This window comes from Bacillus rossius, chromosome 7, assembly GCF_032445375.1.
Source record: "Bacillus rossius redtenbacheri isolate Brsri chromosome 7, Brsri_v3, whole genome shotgun sequence".
Lineage (NCBI taxonomy): Eukaryota > Metazoa > Arthropoda > Insecta > Phasmatodea > Bacillidae > Bacillus > Bacillus rossius.
This window is the reverse complement of record NC_086335.1, coordinates 41,045,472-41,072,224: the sequence shown is the minus strand read 5'-3', so window position 1 is coordinate 41,072,224 and position 26,753 is coordinate 41,045,472. Positions and strand designations below refer to the sequence as shown.

The window sequence follows — 26,753 nt, the reverse complement described above, 5'->3', positions numbered from 1 at the left end:
AATTTGAAGCTTTACTATCACTAAATATACTTATAGTCCTCGACTACTGATTCCATCTGTGCTAATTCTAAATGATAAGCAATTATGATTCATATCGAAACATACTAATATTCATTTAACTGTGAATTTGTGTGATACAATATCGCCGTGGTAAAGTTAACAACAGTTGAAAATAAAAAAAATGTTTGAAACAATTTTTGACTATAATTATAAGCATAGTTCAGGCGTTACATTTAAAAACAACTATTTTCTTACTGTGATAACATATTTAAATCGTTTCTCTCCCAAAGTTAAATCTTTTGACCAACACTTTTTAAACTTTATAATTATTTTAATTTAATTTGTACGCGACATTTATTTAGGGGTAAAGAGAGCAATTAGTTGAAGGACTGTATTCTTGATATTCGTGTACCCGAGACGCTGCAAAATTATAAGGACTGTATTCCTGCATTTGTGTTGCTAAAAATTTACTTGTTTCAATAAAATAGTTAATATTTAATTAATAAAGTAGCCAATAAAGTTTTTATGGCGAATGAGTACTGTGGTCTAGTATTTTAGTAACAGGACAAACATTTTTAACAGGGTCAGAACTGGAACTATTTTATGGCTAGTAACAAGCCGCAGTTAGTCTTCCAAAATATTAAAAATACTTCATACCCCTAAGTCTGGCCCCCCTACAAATTATCATATGGGCGCCCTTGGTATATTACTTAGATTTGATACGTATTTTCTGCTTTACGGAACTCTCAAATTGTTTAATATTACTTTTAATACGAAAAATATAATTTTATTTATTTTTATCACATAACTGGATCTTGCCAAAGCGAAGAACACACAATGGTGTGGACACCGGCGTGGTTGCTGCAAGGAATCTCATTCATGGATCAGAATTTTTGTGAAATACACGTGAATGTGAGATGTGATGTGTGCAGTAGCACGACAGAAAAACAAACAACATTGATATGCTTTTCTTCAATATCCCATCGTTATATTAGCTAAATAAAATGTTACAAAGCCCTAAAAATAAATAATTCACGGCTGCTACTCCACATGCTTTCGAAAAATGTCTAGTTTAGCCATAAATTTTTGATAGAAATTTTAACTATTTATTGTATACCTACATATAAGGCTAACATTGAGACATATTTTTATATTTATAACATACCTCATTTATGTACTTACGATGGGTTTATAGTGTTTTAAAAGCATTTCATTTTTGTAAAGTTTGCGACTTTGCACAGACTACTGAAAATCATAGCATCGAGTGTTCATTCTGTACTAGCACTGTACTCTTATGGCCTTGCGTTTCGCAACATCTACGTTGTCGAGGTCACTGCTGCGGCTTGCGCGTACTGGTAAGTTTCTCGCTTAACGACCTTCAAGAGCTGTGAAAGTTTTGTAGTCTTAGACTATATCCGGTAGTGTATATAGACTTCACACGATATCTTCGCAGTGAAATATTTGTAGCCACACATCGACAGGCCTATTTGACTACAGAACAGTTACACGAGTGTCGAAGCCCTGCTTCGTTTGCGATCGTGAAAGAGCATCCCGCATCCTACATAAACTACAAATAATATTTACCTCAACACAACACGTGTTTCCATCTATTGGCAGGAATAGGAACTTCTTGCAACAAGTTTCTTGAATGAGCTACATTAACTCTCGCAGCTGAATGGAGTCAAAGACAGTTGGCGGCTTGTTTTTAGGATTCTTAAGCTGTTTTTAGGACATTTCATGCCGTTCACATTTTTGAGGAATTTTTCCTTCGATATAGGGAAAAGTGTATTATTCTGAGTTTTTGAGATCTTTTCCGGAATTTTTTTCTCCTGAAAATTGGAAATTTTGGCAAATTTTTGGAAATTTTTGAAGGTAAACGTGAAGGGTCAAGGTCATGGTCATCCAAGATGGCCGCTGTGATATCGGAATCCAAGATGGCGGACATCGGCTCCCAACTCCACACTCATGCCGAAGGAGGTACCAATATATACTACTGGCCCCTTGTAGGGATGTATCATAGTGTTCAGAAAGGAACCATTCCTGCACTTGTCTCCGCGCACCACCGAAACCAGAGTGTTGCGGAATGCGAGCCCCGGTTCACTGCTTCCTCTGTCTACTCAAAGATTAAATTAATCCTTTGTTTGGACCGGTGCTGGCGACTGCTTGATAACGCCGCCGTTGACAACTAGGCAAGTCTTGTTTGATAAGCTCTAGGACGCTATTTATTGCCTCCGACCCGTGTTCTTGGCGCTGCCTTGCTATTTGTTATCGCCAGGGAGTGGGCGTGTGCATTCTTTGCCATGATAATAATTTCCGTCAAAATGAGAATGACCCCCACACCCACGGTGTTAGGAAATGTCAGGAGACTGCATGCTGTGGCGTAGTTGAGTCACTTTTTAACCTCGCCTTAGCCACACTGTCCCGGCCTAAAAATTGTGTAAATTGTTGTTTGATAACTTCAGATGATGGTAAGTAAGCATGAATTAGAATCTCCGTCATTTTCATAAAAATAGTCATTTAAACCTGTTTCCGCACTGCAAAACACTACACTTCAGTCATTATTTTGGGCTTCTAACAATTATGGCGCAAAATTAGTTGAAAGAAAAAAAATTACTTCACACACCACGTAATCGTGCAGACTTGCCTACCCTCTGCCACACCCCTATTCCAATTGGATAGCAATACATTATTTTATTGTTAACACTGATTCCTTGCTGATTTCTTAAAATCATTCTTTGACAATACCCACTTCACTATGCATGTTTACTATTCTTCCTAGCAAATGTCTTTCAAGCTATTAAACAATACTTATAGCATTAGCATTTATACAGCTATTTTGTTTGCTAAGCAATACCTTCGTGTTTATAATTCTTTAAGAATTTACTCAGCCGTTACACCTTTCGTCTTGGATTTACTATCATCGTTCCTGCTGCAACGATGGCACAGCTAGTACGCTTATCCTTAAGAAAGAATGTCTTATAAATGAAAAAAAAAGAAACTAATTTTAACTCATTTTAGTGTGTAATCTGGTGTAGACAAATCTTTTCATTGAACGTGGCAATTACAGTCAGTATTAATAGTCAGTAAATACTGTCATAATTAACCAAAAAATTGCATAGATTTGATCACATTGTTTTATGTGGAATAATTTTTTAATGTAACATAAGTTGCAAATAAAAAGAAGTGGGTTCAATTTACATTAAACAAAGTGTCGGTGTTTTGCGCTTCACTTGACTGCCGTAGTTCATTATTTGAATGTATTGTTGTTTCGTTGGCCAAATTGTGAATAGTTATCGTTTACTAGCGGCCGCCTGATCTCCTTACTATGGGATGTTCTGTGGCCCCCTTGCACCCCGGATTTGACCACCTGTGACTTTTCTTCTGTTTGGCTGCCTCAAAGATAAGTTTACGAAGTTCGACCTTGAACAATGGAAGCTCTGATGGAGGCAATTGAGGAATTTCACAAGATATGCTGGCAAGAGTGGGTAGAAACTTTGTGGAACGGCTCAATAAGTACATCGCCCGCCAAGGCCACTACTTGGACGATATTACATGTAATATTTAAGTAACTAAATGGCGTAATATGTACTTTCAAAAATTAAAACCTTTTATTATATCTTGAACTGTTTTTTTTTTTTTTTAAATTATAATTTACCAGCCAAATCTGCCCCACACTGTATTTAAGTTTGAATGTGTTCGTCTGTGCTGTCGTCGCTGTTCTGTCGATAATAGGTTCATCGTTGGGTCTATCTGTTTGCCATTAGCTGATTTATGTTTTTATTTATTTTGCGTTTATGAATTTTTCCCATGACAAACAGTGCAGAACTGCAATTGCGTATGCCCAAGTGAAACGCCCCTCGTGTCCTTGTTATTAATATTGACAAGATGTCGACAAAACAGGCCTTGGAAGTGGCGGGCAGAAATGAAAAATTAAGAACAAAATTAAACATCAGAGGCGGACACGGGGTGGGTCCAACGAAAATTTGTAAGCTCCCTATCAAGACCTGAGATCATAGTATGGATCGTTATTGCCTTAAGTAATAAAAACAAACAGTTACGTTTATAGGCATCCTTTTATTTAAGATCAAAGTTTGTTTTCAAGACTTTCTGTTACAAGCTGTAAAGAGAAAACACTTCTATCATTTAACCATTATTAAAGAGATCTCAGTTTACCTAATCATTTGCCGACCCGGGCCGCGAATAGAAAATTATTTTTCCAACCCATCATTCTTAAGGAAACCGTAAAGTTTTAACATTTTACAATAATCTGTAATCACCATATTAGCTTATCATTGGTTAATTATAACCATTTCACATATACAATTTCGAGATGGCTGAAGAGACCAAAACTGTTAAACTGGTTCGAATCTGATATCTGAAATTACATTTGGAAATTAACAAAATAAACTTTCACTGGCACTCGCTCTCACAAACTGAAGATTTTCTGGCGGTTCGTAGCTAATGGCGAAAAGGCCGGGGATGAGAGCTTCCACTGGCGAAACCACCAATTCAAAATTGGAGGTCGCCGGGCTTGCTTTGTTCCCCATTATGGTTGATTTCTCTTTGGGGTGGGGGGTGGGGTTTCTAGGACCCTGTCAAAACAGGGTAGTAGTTGTTAGGCACAGCCATGTTGGCTGGTAGGAAGATGGAGGGCGATGCGCGGCCGACGTCGCGGTTAAAAGAAAAAAAATGCGGCACCAAACCAGAATTTTGGTTCGTGGAGAAACTGGGATTACTACGTAGAGGCTATGCTGAGATGACTAAAATAAAAAACCAAAAGGTAAATAGGGAAACATCCCTTTTCTGATCAGACTACATCTTAGTACTGTTGCTCGGCGTCAGCTTTGATTTAACTGGACGGAGCCCGAAACGCGATCAGCGGACTACCGACGCGGTCGTTCCAGGGTGCTGTAAGAGTCTCCTCACATCCGCGCCGCGTCGCTAATTAAACAAGGACTTCGTCCTAGAGGGTGGAGGGGCGTCGGAAACCTTCGGCAACTCTCGTCGTCCGGCCCGAAGTGAACTATCGTAAAAGACTTCCCTCTGTCGGAGTTTGCGCGCACTAAGGTCGACCAGGGGCGAGTCGCGGTACAGTCGACTTAAAAAAAAACTACCCCCTTATGAAACCAATCTATATGGAAAATAAAATTATTTCCAAAAATAATTTTAAAATTATGATAAAATTTAAAAAAAACGTGCTGAAATACCTAATTTCCGGCACACAAGAAATTGTATTAAATCATTAATTTGAGTAATGCCGGGGACGGGATCCAACCTGCAACCTCTGTTATACATAAGCGTGTTTAACGCCCCACCTATTCGGGTGCACACACGGTGTGCAGAGCTTCAGAACAAAAAACACACTATTTGAAAACTTATCTACATATCCGAGTGATGTCTGTTTACGAAAAACATATCTGAATACGCTCAGAGTTGAAGAGTTTCGTTTTGAAACTGTATTTTTTGGAGTGAAAATGCCAAAACGCGTTTATTCTGTTTTTATTTTTTATTTTATAGGAATGAAACGTCCTGCAGAGATTGTTTCTGTAAAAAAGGATATATTTATATGTATTACTATTTGAGAGAAATGCTGTAAAATAATAATGGTTTGCTTAAACAATCACATTTTCACAGAAATCGTTATACATTTTAGTAACGAGCCTAAAAGAACCGGGCATAAATGACAATGGTATGTTTGTTTTTTTAATCGATCGTTTCACGCGTGAACATAGAGTTGACACCCACGAACGTCATTAAATACATAAATCTTTGGTGATCGAGGAGTCAGGATGAAACACCATTGAGGTTTCAGGAAATAAATATACAAGTAGGCCCCTTATTAAAACACAGGATCACGAAAACAACTTCTATAGCCGGTATGATTTGTGGTAGTAATTTAAATACCCCTTTATGTTTTGGTTCATAGTTCCCAATTAAACGGAGGGTGTTGCATTATGTTCACGTCTGCAACAAAAAACATACAAAGTATGTATTGTTATGAAACAAAAATACATACTGGTCAGTGAATGGCTGCGATGCATGCCTGCCGCCGTGGCTCGCACTGCTTATCGACACGTTCGTGGCCTTGGGAATGTATTAAAGATACAAGCACATTTACGCGCGCGCGCTCACAGCACGCACGCAGATGCCAGGCGCGAGCTAAGAACTGTTTGTTACGAAGCACGCTCTTAAAATATCGAAATTCACCCCATATCTCATGACACCCCCCCCCCCCCCCTCCGGGTGGTTCTCCGCCTAGACGGCTCTGTGACAACCACGTCGCTTGATGAAATTACATTATTCGTTTTCGCTATCAGCCGGTCGCGACAGGTGATTGAAGTCGGGCCTGCGTTAATGAATGCGCCTGGTTATAATCCACGTTTCAGCCGTCTGATAAGTTTGCAAACCCCCGCGTCAGCTGAAAGGAGGCTTAGTGCCGTTAGTGCCGAGCCTCGCCAGAGCCAGTCGCACTCCGCACGACGAGAAAGAACTCGGAACGGATGGTTGATGCGACCATTCGCGGTGATGTTAGACAGTTTCAACAGGAGCTCCCTCCTGCTTCACATCAGTGCGTTTGGCGTTCAGGTCGGCGTAGCTCCGCTGGGAGTCTTCCGAGTCATGTTCGCGTCTATATTCAGGGATTAGGAATACACACATGTATTTCTTCCCGAAGTCAGGAATGTACGACCTTTTGTTGGAAGTTTGGAATAAAATAGGATTGAGTTAATGTTTGGTTCACACCACTGATCATAGAATAATCCTCATAAATAAAAAGGATAGATTAAAGGAAATTAAATAAATCTATATATGGTAAAAAAAAATGGATGTGTGGCCTTCCCACGCGTTATTAGTGTGTGGGTAGAGAGAGATGAAATATGAAACACTTGTACAAGTATGCAAGTATACAATCGTTCAGGCGAGTGTATACGAATGTGTGCAAATATGCGAGTGAGCTAATATACAAGTGTGAAAGATCGCAAGTATTCAAGTGTGTTATAATTGCAAACATGCCAATGAGTGTTGCTGCTGCCATCAATGTTTTCAGCAAGTAATTTGATTCTAAAATTTGAGATTAAAAAATTCGCCTTCACAATTGAGGTTCACAATTTTATCAAACGTAGCTACGCAAAACTTGCAAATAGTTTTTCATTTTCCAAGCTCTCTACTATACGTTATTTACCCCTTTCCCCATCCCCTATATTCCTTAGAACGCCCCCATTTTCGATCTTCGTTAAGCTCTGGTTAGTCTTCGCTTCAGCTTACCTTAACGACTGTAAAGTAGTTTCACTTAAAAAAAAATTCAAGATAAACATGACTGAACACCGAGTGTATGTTTTCAATATGCGAATACATAATTGTATACCATATCGTTCCTGAAACTGACATACCACTGACGCACAAGGGGAGTTAGGCTACTCAACACCGATTTCGTCCTGATTCATAGTAGGCCTACATGTACTTAGGGTTTGACTAGACATGAAAGTGGCGCAAGTGGGAACGAAATAATGCTTATTGTATTGTATTTATTTATATTTTTATAAGAGGCATAGGGCGTCGTTATTTTAACGGGTGCATAATCATAGAAAATTAGATATTGCGAATAACTTTTCAATAAGCAATTGAAATAAAAAAATAGATAATGACGCCCTATGCCTTTTGTGAAAAAAAAAATTACATTATGCATTATTTCGATTCATTTGAGGCGTAAAAGAAAGTTTCCGCACGGGGACTCAAACCCGCGACCCTAGCATTACGAATCCACACTCTTGCCGCTGCTCGGGGATTATGCCAACATAAATAACTTAGCTTACGTACTGACCGATCCGCGGCAAAACTATTTTTTATTTCCTGAACGCTTGGCCATCTGGAGTGCCCACTTGCGTCACTTTCATTTACAAGAACCCTTCATATTCAGGTGTTTTAAATGTTAATTGCATATTTAAATATTAGAATATTCGTTTTCTATACAGCCTGGCGATGAAACACACAGCGACTGGTGTAGGATTTGCGAAACTGTGGGCTCCGAGCAGTTCACTTTTGCGGGGGCATTGCTTGGGGTAATTGAATAACTCCCAGAGAAAAGGTGGACTAAAATTCAGAAAGAAAAAAAAACTCTTTAAAACAACATTTTTAACCACCGTGTAACTCTTAATTTTCGACGATGTTATTGCTAATTTTTCATAATCGGCATGAGCGTAGCCAGTATTTGTGGGAAAGTGGAGCCAAATGAAGCTATAACAGAATGTTTTTTTTTATTGGCTAGGATTGGAGGGGGGTGTCGAGGGAAGTGGTATGGTGTGCTTCCCTCCCGCCCCTCCTCCTCCTTTACCGTCCGGACCATAGAAAAACTTCTGATGATGTGTTCCTCCCCAGAAAAGTTTTCAAAATATGATACTTTAATACGCATTTGTGGCTATCTGATGACCTTCAATAGCTTTTTTTTTGTTTTTCAAAACTTGACCCTTATGAACGATATATCTTTACAGCATGTACTACATACTACTTATAGTTGTGCCCTAATACACGTTCAAAGAGGAGGCTACGTACTCTTTAATTTTTCATTTTCACTGGCCATAAATTGACCCATATATTCGATCGTTATTTTGAGCTCGTTGATTAGTTTCTTTAGGAAGGGGGGGGGGGGGCTTACTACGCCCTTGTTAATCGATACCAAATTGGTTGGCGCGGGGCCCTGGTTCTTAGAGCTGACGAAGACTTAGCATGAGGGGGGGGGGGGGAGGCAGGTGTTTCCAGCCACGAAGACGTGCGTGTGGCCTCGCGCGAGGACGGGACAATTAGCGGTATCTTATCAGGAGCGCCTACTGCTGTTGCGCTGTCAGCAGCTCGCCCCGGCGTGGCACGCAGCTTGGACCAGTTCCTTTCAGGGGTGTGATGCTCCCTGGTGCTTCTGAGCGCAAGGCTTATCGTCGTGCGTACGACAACCATGTTTTCTGAGTGGTAAACACATAACATTATGTAGCGTACTGCAAGTCCCCTCTGTGTGCTGGAAAGAACCTGTGCCGGGTGTTTCATGTCTATAAATAACTCTCCAAAGTACACAGTTTAAAAACAAAATACGGAAACAGAACCACTCATCCCTAGAGACATGCAAAATTCGCGGATTCATTTCGCGATAGGCTAGCATCAAAACAACTATACCTTCGTACCGCTTCTGCGATTGGCCCACATTTTATCTGGGGAACTGTGAGCCAATGGGAAACACTGAACCAAGAAAGTGCCGAATTACGGACAGCCTAGTTGAGACGTCTCACGCGTCAGTAGCCAATGAACAGGTGTCATTTCCGCGAGTATTTAAAGGATTGTGGAGTCTATCCTAGAGGTCAATGAATCCGCGAATTTTGCAGGTCTCTCATCCCCTCTCAGCGCATTCTTTAACGCTTTTAGTAAACAGACGCCCGTTAGGATGTCTTGAGCGGTTTTCAAATAGTTTTTTTTTTTTAACTCTGCACACCTTTTTGTGCCCTGGTGGACGGGGCCGGAGTCTTTATAGAGCGAAGTCGCTGCGGTGGAGTTGAACATGAACGTAACAACTTCACCGCCCGCGTTCAAGCTACACGAGAAGTGATGTGTCAAAACGATGGCTGATGAATCAGGGCGTGACTGTCTAGCAGCGGGGTGCTGTGTGCATTTTCCTGACGTACAGCCACACAGGAAAAAAAAAAGTTTGTGCTATTACAAAAGATTCTTTTGGAAAACAGTTGCCAAGAAATAGTTTGTATTACTACAAGAGAAATATTTTAAATGTTTACAACACTTGGCTATGGTTATCGTTAAATAGTACCAAACAATCCGCGTCTGTCTGTTCGCTTAATTTTTTCTAAACTACGCAATAGATTTTTATGCGGTTTTCACTATCATTTAGATGTGTATAATCCATTCATTGAGGAACAAGCTGTCAACATTGTTTGCAAAGAAATTCATTAGTTTATGAGCAGTATGTGTTAGTATGTATATAATTTTTGAAAACACCGGACACTTACGAGAACTTGATACTTATAAGTTGTTATTAAATCCAATGACGCCACATTAGTAGATCGCATCCGGCGAAGTCGGGACGGATCGCTAGTTTTTGGGAACAAAGATTTTTTTAAACCATGGGAAAAAAATTAATGAAATAACTAACAATTTTGTTTCATTATGCGTATTAATGTGCACAGTTAATACTTTAAAACTATTCAGGGAACTGTTGACTAATAATTTTTACTAATTTAGGTACTGGGGCGACACATCATAAATTACTTTGCAAATTTTTTGTTGCAATACAGTTGCTTTCGTGCAAAAATACAAATGTACCAATACCTGTCATTCCTCAAGATTATTTTAGTTACATTTACAAAAAAAAAATACAGTACAAATAAAGTGTTTTCTTTATTGCTGTTAAATTTCGTGTCCTAGTTTTGTATTATAAGTAAATTTGCAACATGAGAACACTTGTATTTTCTGGTTACCGAGGTTAGATGTTACACATTACTGGCGAGTACTACAAGACTAGCTCACTTTTTGACATGAATTTCCGACGGGAATATGAATGTCTGTACTCTCGGGTTAGGTGTCACTTCGGCTAAGGATTCGACACCTCTTAAAACTATGAAATTTTCAGAGCTGAAGTAAATATATCTTAGTAGAGCAGACTTTGCTCTTGCCCGGTTAACGTTTGCAGTGATAACGTAATGAGCGTTGGTGGGGAGCATCGAATTGAAGTCAGTGAGAGCTGTGACTCCGAAAGTAATAGACCGATTTGCGTGATTTGAACTTTAATTTCCTCGTGAATGAGCATTGAGTGGTGCTAGTTGAGTGGAATAACTATAAAGTTAATAACTTTGGTTTTGGAGCCATTAATAGCGAAATGCCTAAGGAAAACAGTTTATGTTGGAGAAAAGAAAGAAAATACAAGCGGAATCGCCCGAGCAGAAACAATTAAAAATGCAGAGTTGTCGCATTGGTATAGAATGGGGCAAAAAGTAGCCGAGAGAAATGAGTCAGTGGGACAAAACGATCTCCCGAACGAGGCGCGAAATTTGCGCTCGAGCGAGCCTCAGCCGTCTACCTCGCGAGAAGCGACGGGGCATGCAGACAATTGTTTGGTATTGAACATGGATATGCTCTCTGGTGATCCTGATGTTGATATGGAGTCAGTTGAGCCAGTGGTTGTGAACGATGGGCCGAGTTTGTCGCGGTTTGGTGTGGCAACTTTTTTGTCAGCCGCCAAACTCTCAACAAAGAGATCCGCGAGGCAATGGAAGAAAGGCTGATAGATTAATTCATTAATTCATTTATTTATTCAAAAGTCATCAAAGAAGGCTCCAAGTGTGTGGCGAACCTAAATTACCATTTATATAAATAATATGAAGTTTTGTGTGCATGTTTGTTAGACGCCGTAATGAATTATGTAACGCAATTTCATTTATTTGCCTACCATTTATAGTTTCTGAATTACAGCCTCTGCAAAGTACATGTTTTTGGTGTCACAGTTTTTCTGGTGTGGCCGCCCGACCGTCCAGTAAGACGTTCATCGAATTCACGTCAAAAAATTAAGCAACGTCAATTTTGTTAAATTATTTTATTTATTTTATACACGCCATTTCCGTTCAGCGCGATGGAAATTCATGTATTCCAAAATACGGTATACCCAGAATTGGTTTTCTTGTTTTCGTTACATTAAAGACTGTTTGAATTATTTTGCTAACTGGCCGTGTGAACCCCTGGGAGGCGATGCGAACTTTGAGAGAAGGGGTGAAGAGGGTTTCTTCCCGTGCAAAAAAAAAGAGGGGGTTGCGTCCTGAGCTAAGCCGGTGCCGTCTCGTGGTCTTAGCGTCCCGTGCCAACACCACCGAGACCTGCCGTTGTGCAGCGCGCCTTGGCCGAGTGGCAGGGCCAGCAGTGAGGAAGAGCGTGGTGTCCGGCTCGTGCCGGTGTCAGCGGACAGACTGCATTTCCCGCATACTCAGTCATCTCCACGAAACATACAAACTGCCAGAGGGTATAACATTATCTGTCTCAGTAAGAAATAATGAGTAAAGTTAACAAATTTTAATGGTTTAAAATTCTAAGCTATATGCACGGTAGAACCTTATACTATTGTTGTGTGTTCTTTGAATGATTCTTGCAGTGGGGGAGATTTAAAACATACTTATGGACATACCGACTGTTTCGTCTGTCGCTGTATTGTCCAAGGTTGTTTTCTGTCTTCGTTTTTTTCTTCTTTCTGTTCGTGTCATTGTCAGCCCGCTGTATTCGTCTGTGCCCGTGATGTTTTTGCTAATTCCTTCCACTGAATTCTCTGTACTGTCTATTTATTTAACATTGGCTGATTTTGGCTTTATTTCCCCTGTGTTTGTGTATTTATCTTTCTTTTCCGTTCTTGTGATGTCTCAGTGAAATACAGTGAAAACCAGCAATGGCGTATGTGCATGAAAATGGTCTGAATCAAATTATTGTTGTGAGAACTGTACTGTTTTTAACTATTCTCATAAGTTATTTGTGGTATTCCCTAGTCACAGTATTTTAGTCATAATATCGATGTTAATTTAACTAGAACCAAGTTATTATTGTTCAAACTATAATACTTTAACATAATTTATCAGAAATATAAAAAAATCTATTACAAAAATTGTAATATCGACAAGGGTATAGTTTTTGAATTTTTTATACTACCATATTCTCATTTAAATTAACATGAGGAACAGAAATACGAACTCATATCAGGACACCAAAAGACCATTCGTATTTCAATGACACTCAAAAATATTCTAATAAACTCTAAAATATAATTGTTTGAAATCAGTATTTTCGTATATCAATTCACAGAAAGTAACTATCGTAGAAAGATAATTTTACCATGTAATTACAAAAATAGAATAAAATAAAGATGCAATAATATATGGACAAATATTGAAATAAAATCCTAAATCAACACAAGTTAATGGACCATTAAAATTACTAGCTAATCTAGAGCAATTAAAATCTTATAATTATCTCAATTAACGTCCAGGTATGCGATAAACATGAACACAAAGAAACAAAGATATTTACAAGAAAATATGAGACTTGAACTTGAAACTAACATTCATATCAACTAATGATACTCATGAGAACTAATTACTAGACGCATTCAACAAATTAACCACATACCTTTTAGAAGACTTCTTACATACCAACATTGCAGCAACAACACAGTTTAATCAGGAACATCCTATCATATGATTGTAACGAGGTTCCAACGTTGTCGCCTATATGTCTGTCATTGGTAATTATGGTTACTCTTCACTCGCAGTGTTCATAGTCTCCAAGAAGGTAATTCCTCACTGAAGACTTGACGATCGAAGGCGGGTTACAGTCTCTGGTAGAATTCAGGTCACCAGTTATGAGATCGTCGTTGCACTCCTTATCGAAGTCAGGATAACGTCTTCGAATTGTTGTCGATACTCTAGCCGAAAATCCAGTCTGAAGTATTTTAATTATTACTTTGAAAAAAATGTTTTTTGATCTTCTTTTATAGCAAATACAACTTACAACTTCAGTGGTGGATCCATTCTTGGGGGGGGGGGATAGCGGAATTCCCCCCCCCCCCTCTTTCAGAACCCAATAATTATTAATTTTTCTTCTAATTCCTTTTCATAGTTTATCACACTTAAGTGGTATTTTCTGCAGTGCTAAATATAACAGGACGTTTTCGAACCACAAATAAAATGTACTAAATATTTAAATTATAAATGTACTAAAATTGTATTAGAAAATTTAATTTGGCCCTTCCCTGACCATCATTCTGGATCCGCCCTTGTCCAACTGTCACGTAGGCTTAATGCAGAAATTTAGACCAATATTTCCACAACTAGAGTCGAAAATAAATCAGTTTCAACGTAGAAATATATATTCGCCGTCAAATGCTGACCAAAAAAAAGTTTAACAAGTAAAAAGTGATGTATGTAATAAAAAATAACATTCCAGGACGTCTGCGTACGTAACATCTGCGTCTTTAACGGAACACCTCACTTTAAATATGTAAGGCGGAAACGCAATCCGAAATGCAAGAAGTTGGAGGTTGGCCGACGCTTGTTTTTGCGTCTTGCGTGGTTTATAAACGGGTATTTGAACACGTTGTAATTTAACGTTTTGCGTGTTGCGTTTCCTGTGTAGTTAATAAACCAGGCCTAATGCTGGGGAGTTTAGCGGGAGACAGCCCGCGTTATAGGAGTTGCCTGTGTACTTGAACATAACCAATCCGGAAGCAGAATCGCACTTCAGACTAATCCAGTGCTTAATTTCTAAAGTTTTAGGTGTGGGAACTCTAAAGCGGGATGCTCAGACAGGGGGGTCTGGAATACCCCCCAGGAAGGAGGAGGGTCCGGGGGCCCTCCCCCGGGAAAAAGTTTTGAAAATTATAACTGTAAACCCGCGTTTTTAGGCCATCCAGACATAATACTACAATTATTTTTATAAAAAATTGATATTTTAATGGTGATTACTTTTTAAAGTGCTTGATTATGATGTAAGAAAATAAAAACATGAATTTAAATTGAGTTCACCCTTTGCTCCATTAACATCTTGTTGACTACTTTCACTGACCATTTTGTTTGAAGCAATGAAGCTTACCAATATTACTTTTTTAATGAATGGTAAAATAAAAACAAATAAAGCCTTATTTACAAGTGCGTTCCCTTGCGTTCCGGCACTCTTGGGAGGTAAGGGAACGCCGTTCCCTTGCGTTCCCACTGAAATTAACCCCTGGACTAATCACTTCCTTGCCGGTCCGGGCAGCTGCGCCTGACTTATCACACGCCCGAGACTCTTATCCAGTCGCGTGCTGCTTGCAGTTGGCGTGGATAAGCCCAGTGGAAAATCTTATCGTTGTAATATTAGAGAATATTGAGTACGTTGCACCGATTCTTTAATATATGTATTTAACTATTCTTCACACACTCGATATGATTTTTATTTGAACTCTGCATTTATGAAGGAAATCTCTCAATTATCCCCCTGAAAAACCGTTATATTAAACTTCGGTTATTTGGGTAGTCAAGTTATCTGTCCACTTACGACATAAAGTCTTCCGATATAATTGATAAAACATTTTTTTTTTTTCATGGGGTAGTTCATATCTGTTTCCTATGGTTTTATTATGAAGGTAAAATTAATACTGTAAAATACGTGCAAATAAAATTAAATTGCTGTTTTTCCTATCCAAACAAGTATCAATGCTGGATTTCGCATTATGTTGCAGGGCAGAAGAAGGAAGTGGAGATAACCAAGACAGCGGATGCGTTAGGGCTGACCATTACGGACAACGGTGCCGGCTATGCCTTCATCAAGAGGATCAAGGAAGGTAGCGTCATCGACAACATCAAATACATCCAGGTAAGTCAGACACTGTGTTTTTGGCTTATTGATGTTGATTTGTGCTCGTTTGAAAACTTTTGTTCTGAAGATTTTCAAATTCCTGTAAATTGTCTTAAGGTGTTTTGCAGTTGTATGTAATCACACTGAATGGCTGCAAGGTAGTATAAATGGGAAGACATGAACGAATATTAAAAAAAAAATTACATGACAATTAAAAACTTTCAAATAAATAGTGTCAAAAATATATATTTATAATTTTTCTTAAATTTAAAATCACTTCTTTACTGTTACAAATACAATGATTTTTTTTATCAATTTTTGGTGATCTTTTTTTGTTTCAATTAACTGTTGATCAGTGAGTGCTTAAGTAGAGGGAAATGTTTGAAAGCAAGTTAGTGACATACAGGTTATTCTCAGCAAGCCTGGGAACGGATATGATGTGAGGGTGGGTTGGAAAGGGGTGTAGCTGTGACAAGCTAGCAAAGAGAGGAGGGTGGATCACTGAGGGAACCTCCCACACCACATCAGGTGACTAAGTGAGACTCTAAAGGTAGCAGGTTTAAAGTGGAGAGTTAGCTATTAAATGTACTTGATAAGTGCAAATATTGTCAGTAAAATAGTTGTTTGCTTGGTTGTGATAGATATGTTTCAGCTAATTACTTTTATGTTTTTGCTCATTGCTGTTATTTGTGAAGAATTGTAATTAATACTAATATTGTCAACAAAAACCTATTGTGCATTTCATAGTTTTTGTATGACTACTTTTTTTTTCTTGGTTATTGTTAATGCATGAATAGAAAAAAAACCGAAGGGCTTGCTAATTTGAAACAAGGATGGAAAAATATTCACATGCTTCATTTGAATATGCCATGAACACATCCAATTTTGATAAATTTCTCACCAATGTATGTATTTCAATCTTTCCAAGCCCTATGATGTTACCCTCAAAAACAAATAAAAAATGTGTTATTCCAATAACCAATTACATATTTTAGACTTGAATTCAGTATTTTAGTTCTTAATTCTGCTACACAAATCATAAAATTTATGGTTGAGTCATGGCTAGTGTTGAATTATGAACTATGTTCGCTCTTCATGTTATAATACAATCAGTTCCAGTAATACAGTTTATTCTCTTATTATGTCCAAGGTTGTACAAGTTATAATTATTCTATACTAAAGGGATAAATAAATATATATACAGTGATGGTAAATACAGGCTGGTTTTATATAGTGAGAAATGTAACAGTTTTAAGTTGAACTGTGGTATGTTTAGTCTAGACTCTTCCATGTGTGAGAGTTGTTAACGTAGCCTGTCTGCCCTGACAGGTTGGAGATCACATTGAGAAGATAAACAATGAGAGCCTGGTGGGGAGGAGACACTACGAAGTGGCCAAGATGCTGAAGGAGATTCCTCGAGACAGCACCTTCACGATGAGGCTGATTGAGCCACTCAAAGATGGTTTCAGTATGTCGGTTTAGTCCAGTTTCTTTTCCTCGTGTGTTTATTATCAGTGTTACAAAGTTGGATTTCAATGTTTTGAGAAACATGACGAATATTCTTCTAGGGTAACATTTCACTTTTTTTTATTATTGAATCCTTACCAGTAATTGCTGAAAATGGTAGCACACTACATAATATTTTTAGGCATTATTTTTAAAAATCTTTCTTCTTTTAAACATTTTTCTGCATTCTCCTTTGAGGAGGCACAAAAAAAAAGTAATATATCTGTTCAGAGGGTATCTTAGCATTTATGTGACCTCGGAATTAAATTAAAAAATAAAGCATAGGTACTTATAATAAACTATTTTTATTCAGTTAAGATTTTGATGTTTGAACTGATCCTGTGACGTATTTTAAACTGCATACTTTTAAGATTCATAATTAAATTATAAAAAAGGGTAAATAATAGGTTTTAAATCCAACTTCCATTTATACTTAAAATTTGTTTTTACATTTTCTTGATACTATTTCAAATGGAAACCATTGTAAAAATATGATAATTTCTTCAAGAAAATTTTTGAGAGGTATGTGTGTCTCATCTTCCCCATGCTCGTAGCTGCAAGTAACCAGTTGCAAACATGGTCAGCAAAGCTCCCACCACAGTCAGAAAAAATCCCATTTTTGCACGTCTTTCTAAAATTAGTTTCTTGTAATTTAGAATAACAAATGTAGTAATGAATTACTGTGTCCAAATATTTTCAAGTGTACAACCTTTTTAGGTATACGACCATGTTTTTTTCCTCTCTCCCCCCCCCCCCCCCCCTTCCCTCCTCTGAGTGAGACAGGCTATTCATGAGCTGGATGAACTTCAAAGGTTCTTAGTCAGTCATGAACAGATGCAATCATTTGAATCCACCTTTTGTCTTATTTTGCTGACAAGTCCATTCCTAATGTCTGACATGATTTTTGTGAGTGATGTTTTTGCTCATTTTGATCTCTGGAGAAAGTATAAAATATTACTTCATTGATTCTAACATATTTTTAAGCTCTGCAGATCTTGACTTTTGTTACAAGAGCTTCTGAACTAGCGTTTTAGGAATCCCACATTATTTATTACATATATGTTGGCTTGGCAGGGTGTTGGTGATAAATCAACAAATTACATAATAGATTTATATAAATAAGTAACTGTAAAATTACATCATAAATTCAGGTTGTTTGTTATTATAACGAGGTGCTGTATTGTTTGGTGTGTGTGTGTGTTTGCAGTAAATGTCGGGCCAAAGAGCGATAGCAGGAAGAAGCAGAATATTGGCTCCGGAATGCAGACGCTGAGGTTCAGGTCGAACGGGCAAGCTGAAATTCAGACTAAGGTAAGGACAATGAGTCATGTGTCATGTCTAATGTGAGACATTGATTTAAAATGCACTTTATCAAATAATCATAAATTTGTGGTTATCATTTGCACGTAAACCCAAACAATTCATGGAAGTCAGTTTTGTACTAAAAGGAAATTTTTATTGCATAAATCAATTTGCATTAGCTAAGCTTGAAGTTTTTTGCTGCAGCAAAATGGAAAAATAACACAGGCTAACAGTAGTTTTGGTGCCGGCGTATTTGTAGCTGATTTCATAGAAATTGGTGCGCTGAATTCAAATATGGCATTAGTTTTTGCCTAGGAGGTCAAATTTCTTAGATATAACGTTTTAGTGAAATGTACATTTTACATTATTTTAGGTTAAATTCTTGAATCAAATCTAAAAATTAAATATTAAGTTCTTATTATTTAATTACACAAATATTATTATATTATAAAATTATAATTATATTATACAAAATTATTATTATATAATAATATTATATATACAAAGATAGTACCAAGTTATTGATGGAACCAACTAGTCATTCAACACTTCGGAAGCTTCTTTTTTGTTTTGTCTCTGCTATACCAGAGGCACAAGAAACTAGGATATTTGGTGTGGCCACTTTGCTGTCCAAGGAGAAAGTTTACCATTTTTAAGTCCACACAAATCACAATACCTTATCTTCTCCAAGACCAAAGCTATGGTGCTATATGTTTCTTTCATTGTCGTAGAGTGGGAAATTGCTATTGCACCATATTAGTTCCCATTGTGTAAAAGAACGCATTTCAAGCTTTGCTTTGAGCTCTCAATAAATAGGCGCCAATCATCTGGAAAATATTCAGGAAGACTCATTTTTTCCAGGTGTCCTCTAATATTGTGAAAAAATACAAGATTTTCTTCTTGAGAGAAGAATGGTATCAGACTTTTTTCTTTTGTAAAGTAAAAAGTAATTTTGGTTCCTTGTTCCAGTAAATATTTTTCCTTCAACCTGGAAGCCAGTAATTCAGAAGCTTCTTTTGACAGGTTAAGATCTCTGACGAGGTCATTTAAGTCATCGTGGTTGAAACATTGAAGAATTGTTGACATCTTCTCATAATCACTGTCACCTTAATTAGTATCAGAAGGGTGGTTATAGGGTCAACACTCGTCCTTAGAAAGCTCTGGAAGCTGAGTGAGGGACCGGCCGTCTTGCAGAGACTAAATCAGGATTAGTCCACTTGCTACAGTTGTTTCGATTGATCCCAGTATATTTACTAAGGCAGTCATCAATGTAGTTTTTGGGTGCTCTCCAAACCGACTGTATGCCAAATTTCAAACATTTTCTTTCCCCGCTAGTCCACTGGTGTAAATGTTCTGTACAAGTTTTACGAACTTGATGCGGTGCCCAGGATTTATCCTGATCATCGAGCTTAACACCAAAGTATCCATGATAAGCTCTCTTTACAAGGTCACTAACAGTCTTTCTGTTATCTTTTAACGTCCCAAGATGTAGCAAAACTCATCAGGATTATTTACACAACTTCTTCTGGAACTCATTTTTTTCAACTTCAATCTATCCTGCACAGCTAAAACTCACAAACTGACCTCAAATTTAGTTGCAGCATTGAAATGAAGGATGGGATTCCCAGCCTGGGGTAGGTATCCCTGTGACGAAGTGGCTTGAGTCAAGCAGGAGGTTTTACTTCTTTTTTTCACACTTATCTCAAAAAGTAGAGCTGATAGAAAAAAAAAACTAATTTCATATTTAGATTCAGTGCTCCAAGTATGGTTCCAAAATCCTAGGCACAAAAAAAAATTTCTTGTTGGCCTGTTTAATGCTTGTAGTCTCCATCTTAAGGGTTAGCGGTCCTCTACTCTTTATATGGAGACTAAAATCTCAACTAGAATGTAGTAGAATAATTCTCCAACCTTGATGCTGTACAATGCTCAAGCAGTCAAGACCAAGGTAGGAAGAGAGTGGAAGGGGGGAAAAATAAGAAGATACGAGGGTCATTCAGTAAGTGATGAGACAAATTGATGTAGCTAAAAATGGGTTATTTTATCCTATAATCCCTCCCATAATTTATACACTTGTCCCATCATTCCCTTAAGTTGCTTATGCCCTTGGCATTCTTCATTTGCACCTTAATCTTGACTTCTTTTTTGGAGCCTAATTTTTTGGCTGCGTAGAGCCTCCTAAATGAACCAAACACATGAAAGTCAGAGGGATGATATCTGGACTGTAAGGAGAGTGTGGAAGAATCTCGCAGCCCAGTTTTTGAATGCATACTTACGTTATCTGTGCTTTATGCGGCCGTGCATTGCTGTGAAGCAAAATCACACCTTTTGTCAAAAGTCCACTATGTTTAGTGCAAATTGCAGGCTTTACTTTGTTTTCCAGCACAATAGTGTAATATTGACTGTTTATTGTTCGTTGGTCTTCAAGAAAATCACATAAAATAGGGCTTTTTGAGTCTCCGAAAAGTGTAAGCATCATTTTACCAGCAGATGGCTGGGTCTTGAATTTTTTACGTGTTGGAGAACTTGTGTGTCTCTTCTACTCAAGCTCATAATAGTGAATCCATGTCTCATCACACATACATTACAATTCTTTTGAAAAAAGCTTCTTTCTCAGTGGAATATCGAGCTTGCAGCTGTTTACTGATTTGAAACCTCATTTCTTTGTGAGAGTCCGTAAGTAGTCTCGACAGTCATTGTATTGTATTGCATTGCATTGCAGTTAATTTTGAATGATGTTATGGACAGTTCCAACACTTGTTGGCACCTTTGCAGCTATAATTTCAACAGTGATTTTGTTTGTCTCTGATTACTATCACGTCAATGCAAGATTCAAGGAAGGAAGTGGCAAATTTGACTGGTCGGCCACTTCGCTGCTCATCACTGATACTTTTGTGGCCACTTTTAAATGGTTCTACCCAATTGTAAAATTTCAAATGGTTGAAACAATTGTTCCCGTACATTTTCAACATCCTTGCGTGGATATCACTACCCTTAACACCTTCTGCGACTAGAAATCAAATCACGGCACGTTCGTCTTCCTCGGTGATATTCTCAATTAGACTTGACATCTTGAACTAGCTTATTTATAGGTTATGTTGACAAAATCTTATCGAACAGCTGATCAGAAGTCATTACAAGGATGCCAACTTAAACTTTTGAAAGTTTTGAGCTATAAATCAATGATTTGTCTCGAAGTAGCGCCCTTATCCGTACTTAGCGTCCATAGTGCTAATAAAATTCAGTTTTTCCTTAAGAGTGTGTTAATGAAAATAATTTGTTTTCCACCTACTGCAGTGTTAGTTAGAGACTGCTCACGTTAAAATTAATTTACATTATTAATTATACATTTGAATACATTTAAACAAATGTTCGAATTACAGTTTGAGAATAAAGTTCCAAATTAAAATTACAATGTAAATATAACCTTGGGCAGAAATGTTTTTATAAGACCTTGTGCATAACAAAATTTCTGAGCTACAAAATTATTACATAATTATTATAGAAGCGTTGTTGAATGTCTGGGAGATTAAATAAGAAATTTTCTGACTATTGTTTACTAAATGCATGACTCCTCTTGAATCACTAATCACATGACTTGCCACTTGCATTTCCTAGTTGGTGCAAGCTAAACTAACGCTGATATTTTGTATTATTTCTCACCAAAGTTGCTGCTTACTTGCAAGAAAGCATAACAGAAACATTGCTGAACACACATGGGTGTCTGATTAATAAGGCTCAAAAAAAAGTGCACTGACTGAAGCAAATAACTATTAATGATAGGGTAAGCTATAGTTTTAGATTTGTCGTATTACCAATTCAGTGCATTATGTTTAATGTTGGCCAAGTGCCATTGCTATTGTGCATGCAAAGAAATAATTTAATGTAGATAGAAAAAGAGCACTACTTTGAATCTTTTACATGCTTCTTCAAAATATACTAATTTCTTTTTGTTACTTTCTTTCCAAAGAACATCTCATGAAGCAAGTTGTAAACCTGGGATGACTTGTCAAATGTCATGTTTTCAGGGCTGGATATCAGCTATGTTGTAGTATTTTAAAATTTGCCGAGAATATCGCAGCCAAGCCTGGCTTCTGTCGTGCATTGGTAGTTGTGCCCGTTCAGCTGCTAGATGTGTCCCTTTTTTATTCTTTAATTATTTTTTGTGTATATGTTTCAGGATGACGGACAGGCTGGTGGAATAGAGAATATCAACAATCTGCTGGAGAACTTCATGGGGATAAATGATGCGGAGCTTGGTAAGATAATGATAGTAACAGTAGAGCTACACACAAACTATGGATTTACCCACGGAACATTCAGCTTGAGAAAAACCACAGCTGCGAATTTAAGAGGTGCAATGGGGAACCTTACTAGCCCACATGTATGTTTAGGACAGTTGGTTATGTGTAATGATCATGTTTCAGTGTCTCACATTTTAGCATTTTGTCTCACACATGCTATTCTTTGTTATTCATTTACTGGAACACTTTCTTAAACAAATATCATAATATTACATTTCAAATATGACATTTGATTTTTCTCAAAAATTAAAAATGGAATGTACATTTCTTTTCTTATTATACATATATAGGAAACTAGGCCAAACGAGACATGATACTGCAGCATATTCTTTCCTTAGGTTTAACAGTAATATATTAGTTTTTACACATAGAGTGTATTGTTTCAACAAGAATTAACTTGCCAAAAATAACCTAGGCATTGTGTAGGTATACATTTATATTTACAGTAATTTGTTTATATTTAGCCATCAAAAATTTCGAAATAAGTATTTAATTTACAAAAAAATTTTGAATAAATGCAACAGTTGCAAAGTAAAATATTGTGTACGTCTTGAAACGCTTTCATATTATTTTTTTAGTCATGTGCTTGATTTAATGTCAGAACAATTTAAGGTAAAAGTACCTATGCTTACAATGATAGTGATTCTATCAGGCCCACATGACAGAATAGCATTACTGTTGGTTTAGGAGGTAACACTAATATTTTAACAGGTAAGTGTGTTCAGGTAAATGACGATACCGAGCCGATGGCTGCAACTAGCTAGCAGGATCTAGCATGCACACACAGCAAGGTGCACAAGGTGTCATCAGTGGCCCTGTATAAACTTTCGTAACTGCTGTTTTTTCTAAGTCGGGATGTACGTGTCGTGTCCATTGGTTTTAGCATTCCGAATACTTGGGGTACATTTGCTTGTTTAATATGTTATGTGTTGATTTGTTTTAAAGTGTTTAAGATTGTTTTACTTGGTTCTTGTCATAATATATTCATTAAAACTTTTTAATGTTTTTGGTTGCTCAGGGAGATTAGGCCTAGTTTTATGCCAAATTGTTTTATAGATGGATGAGTTTGAAAATTTATGGAGTTGATTTAAGTCCAGCAATATAAAGGGAGAGGGGGGCTGGGAGCAGCTGGGGACTAGGATACTCTGAGATGGGTATAAAGGGCGGAGAGATCACGGGTGGAAGTTCCAGAGGACTAGAGGTGAACAGAAAGGGGTAGGAATACTTTTCGTGGCAGGACAGGAAGGGAGTGGAATGGGCTGGATGTAGAGATGCGAAGGGTGGGGGGGGGGGGGGGGGGGGGGGAGGAAAGTGAGTGAAAGGGGAGGACTCTTTGTCACCGGGTGAAAGTCCAATTGCGAGTGTGATTGTCATTTCAATGCAACATAAAGGATAGTTACTTTTTTTTTTGTTCATGGTGAAAGTTCTTCGTATTTATACTACTTTTGGTGTTCAGAAGTAGAAACATGTTGTAGCAGGATTGTGCTAATTTATACAACTTGTAACAAAAAGAGTTGGAAAATAAATGTTACAAACAGTGTAGAACTAACCCATAGATGGAAAGAAACAAAATTAATACATTCCTTATTATTACTGTGAGATATGCAATTAATTATCGGACTTTATTTAGTAAATTAGTATTTAAATAAAAATATAAAATTAAATTTTTACTCCTAGAAATAATTGTGACAACCCAACTTAATTTGCATTTCATATTTACTTACACATGAATGAGACGTCACATAAGACGAGGTCAATAGGGTGTTGATGTGTGAAGTGAAATGAATGACAGTGACAATGAATGGGTTGGGGAGATGCGAGTACCCTAAGAAAACATTCTGGCTCATTGTCATGTCTGCACAATTTTCCACTAGAAAAAATTTGGATTTGACCCTTCCAGTGATAGAATCTTGATGAAAAGTGAATGATCTGACCAATCGCCCTCTGTGGCTCCTTTAATTATAAAAAAAATTGGGGAGTGGTTATATTTTCAAATTACGACTCATCCATTGTAATAAGATAGAAATGTAGATCAGAATGTCAAATAATATGTATTTTTAATATTCACATTCACTAATGAATTAAAAATTATCATTTGCATTGATAACATTACAGTATCACTTCTATTCATAAAATATTCTTGTTTATCAACAGTCCACATCCAGAACCACAGAGAGAGAGGGGAGTTTGTGTGTGTGTGAGAGTGAATGAGTACGAGATAAAAAATTGCAGTATTTTTACTGCCTTCTCAAGGCATCTACACAAATTATCTTGGTTTGTACATTTTTTTACAATCAACATATTAAAAATTTTCATATAGAAAAGTTTTTTGTGCTTTGAGTAATGTGTGATTTTTATCTGGATTTATTTCATGACTAACTTGCATTTCGGTGTTGCATGGTGTAAAAACTTGATTTTCTGTGTAGTATTTAGCATATTGGTGCCCATGTTCTAACATACTCTGCACATTATTTTTACTGTCATTACTTGTTTGTTTTGCAGCAATGTTGATCTGGGAATTGTCGGAAGGTAAAGCAAACAGCATGGACTTTGCTGAAGCCATTGACAACTCAGAACTGGAAGAGTTTGGTTTCACCGATGACTTCATCATTGAACTGTGGGGAGTGATCACGGATGCTCGAGCGGGGCGTCTGCGCTGAAAGAACTGACTGACTGTGTTAGTTGTGTCACCATGAGCCTTAAACCTGACATTTAAGTATGTATTACATAATGTGTTTTTGTTGTTACTGTACCATATCAAGATGTTTTGAGCTTTATTACATTGTAAACTGAACATGTTGGTTTAAGCTCACCAGTTCTTGATTTTTCATACTACAGAACTTAAAAATTATAGTAAATAAACTTAAAAAATCCACTGCAACTTTCTGGATTTTATAGAATGTTTTAACTAGTATCCATACATATCGTTAATAATTTAATTCCATGGTCTTTTAAAGCAATTATCAAAAATGCTCTTCAGCTTGCAAGAATATTTGCCATTTACTTTTAATTGCTATAGCTGTAGATAATTATTTGAAAGGAGTCTGCTGTAATGGTTGAAAATAAATGTTATTACCAAGCAGTATCATGTTAACTGTTTATACATAAAAAAAATTTATCTGTAAAACTATTCATATAAACATTCCTTCCAGTGAATGTCAGCCACAGTATTCTTTCACATACACGTATGTTGCGGATTTTTCCATTTGTGGAATATTTATAAGATTTGTTGATTATTTATTATCATGATGTAGGATTAGTCTAAATGAAACATGTTCATTAAAATAATGAGGTGGTCAATTAATGTTAGTGAAATACCAAAGCTGATTTTTAAAGTTGTGTAGTAACTTTTAAGGGTGAGAGAGAGTAACTGAAGAAGCCATATTGGTTTCAACAGATTCTATGGCATTACAATTTTTATCATTTCAAATTGAAAATTTGCCTTTGTTAAGGAAGAGCTCACACATTAAGAGATTTTAAAACCAAGAGAAAGAGTTGTAGTCATTCCCAAAAATGATTCAATATTAAATACTAATGATTTAATTGGAAAAAAAAAATTATTTGTAACAGTCTGTCACTATAAACTTAAGACATCCCATTAAATTATGTTCTATATTTTAACCAAGCTAAATTTTGGATATTAAAAAATAGAAAATAGTTACAGCTTAAAAACTCTTGAACCCAAGATGGCTTTATTCTGTTTCCATCACACTTCCCCTTTTAAAAAGTGTTGAAGTGTTGCGGCTAATAAAAATAATTGTACGTAGAAGATCCTCATGGCTTTCAAATTTTTCGCTTGTATAAAAGTATTTTGGTCGTATTGAATTTGAAAAAAAAAAATATTTCTGCAGATTTGTGTCATAGTGTAAATAGCAAAGCAGATATTTTTCATTGTGGTCAATTTTAAATAAATATTTTCAGAGAAATGAAAGAGTTATTTTTCTACAGTTGGTATTAAGTAAATGAAGTTCTAGTACAGTGTGGACACTTGATGCTATTGAATCTCCGTATTATTTTTTCACAGTTGCTGTACAAAATTGCAGCAATTAAGTAGTTTTATAATGTTTAAAAAATACAATAAACACATAAGTCAGTAAATGAGGCATGGGCTTAAATCTCAGGGATGCTGCCTGGACCTTTCCCTGGAATTTAAGTCATGAGGGGGGCCCCGCATGAGCTTGCAAAATAATAACTATGAAAGAGTAATGATAAACATAATTTATGCTCCCTTACACTCTCCCCTCCCATCTCCTTTTCTCTCCAAGGATACCTTCAGATTTATACCCC

At 37.0% G+C, this 26,753-nt stretch overlaps 1 protein-coding gene across 1 annotated transcript in view; it reads left to right on the top strand.

The window, feature by feature from the left end:
- Nucleotides 1-26,415, top strand: part of LOC134533884 (PDZ domain-containing protein GIPC3) — an 83,844-nt gene extending 57,429 nt beyond the window's left edge. The window contains exons 3-7 of the mRNA XM_063371646.1: nt 15,242-15,375; nt 16,687-16,825; nt 18,071-18,174; nt 22,343-22,421; nt 24,969-26,415. Of these exons, the coding sequence (XP_063227716.1) occupies nt 15,242-15,375; nt 16,687-16,825; nt 18,071-18,174; nt 22,343-22,421; nt 24,969-25,126 (614 nt within the window). The 3' untranslated portion in view covers nt 25,127-26,415. The remainder of the gene's footprint in view (nt 1-15,241; nt 15,376-16,686; nt 16,826-18,070; nt 18,175-22,342; nt 22,422-24,968) is intronic.
- The last annotated feature ends 338 nt before the right edge of the window (nt 26,416-26,753 follow it).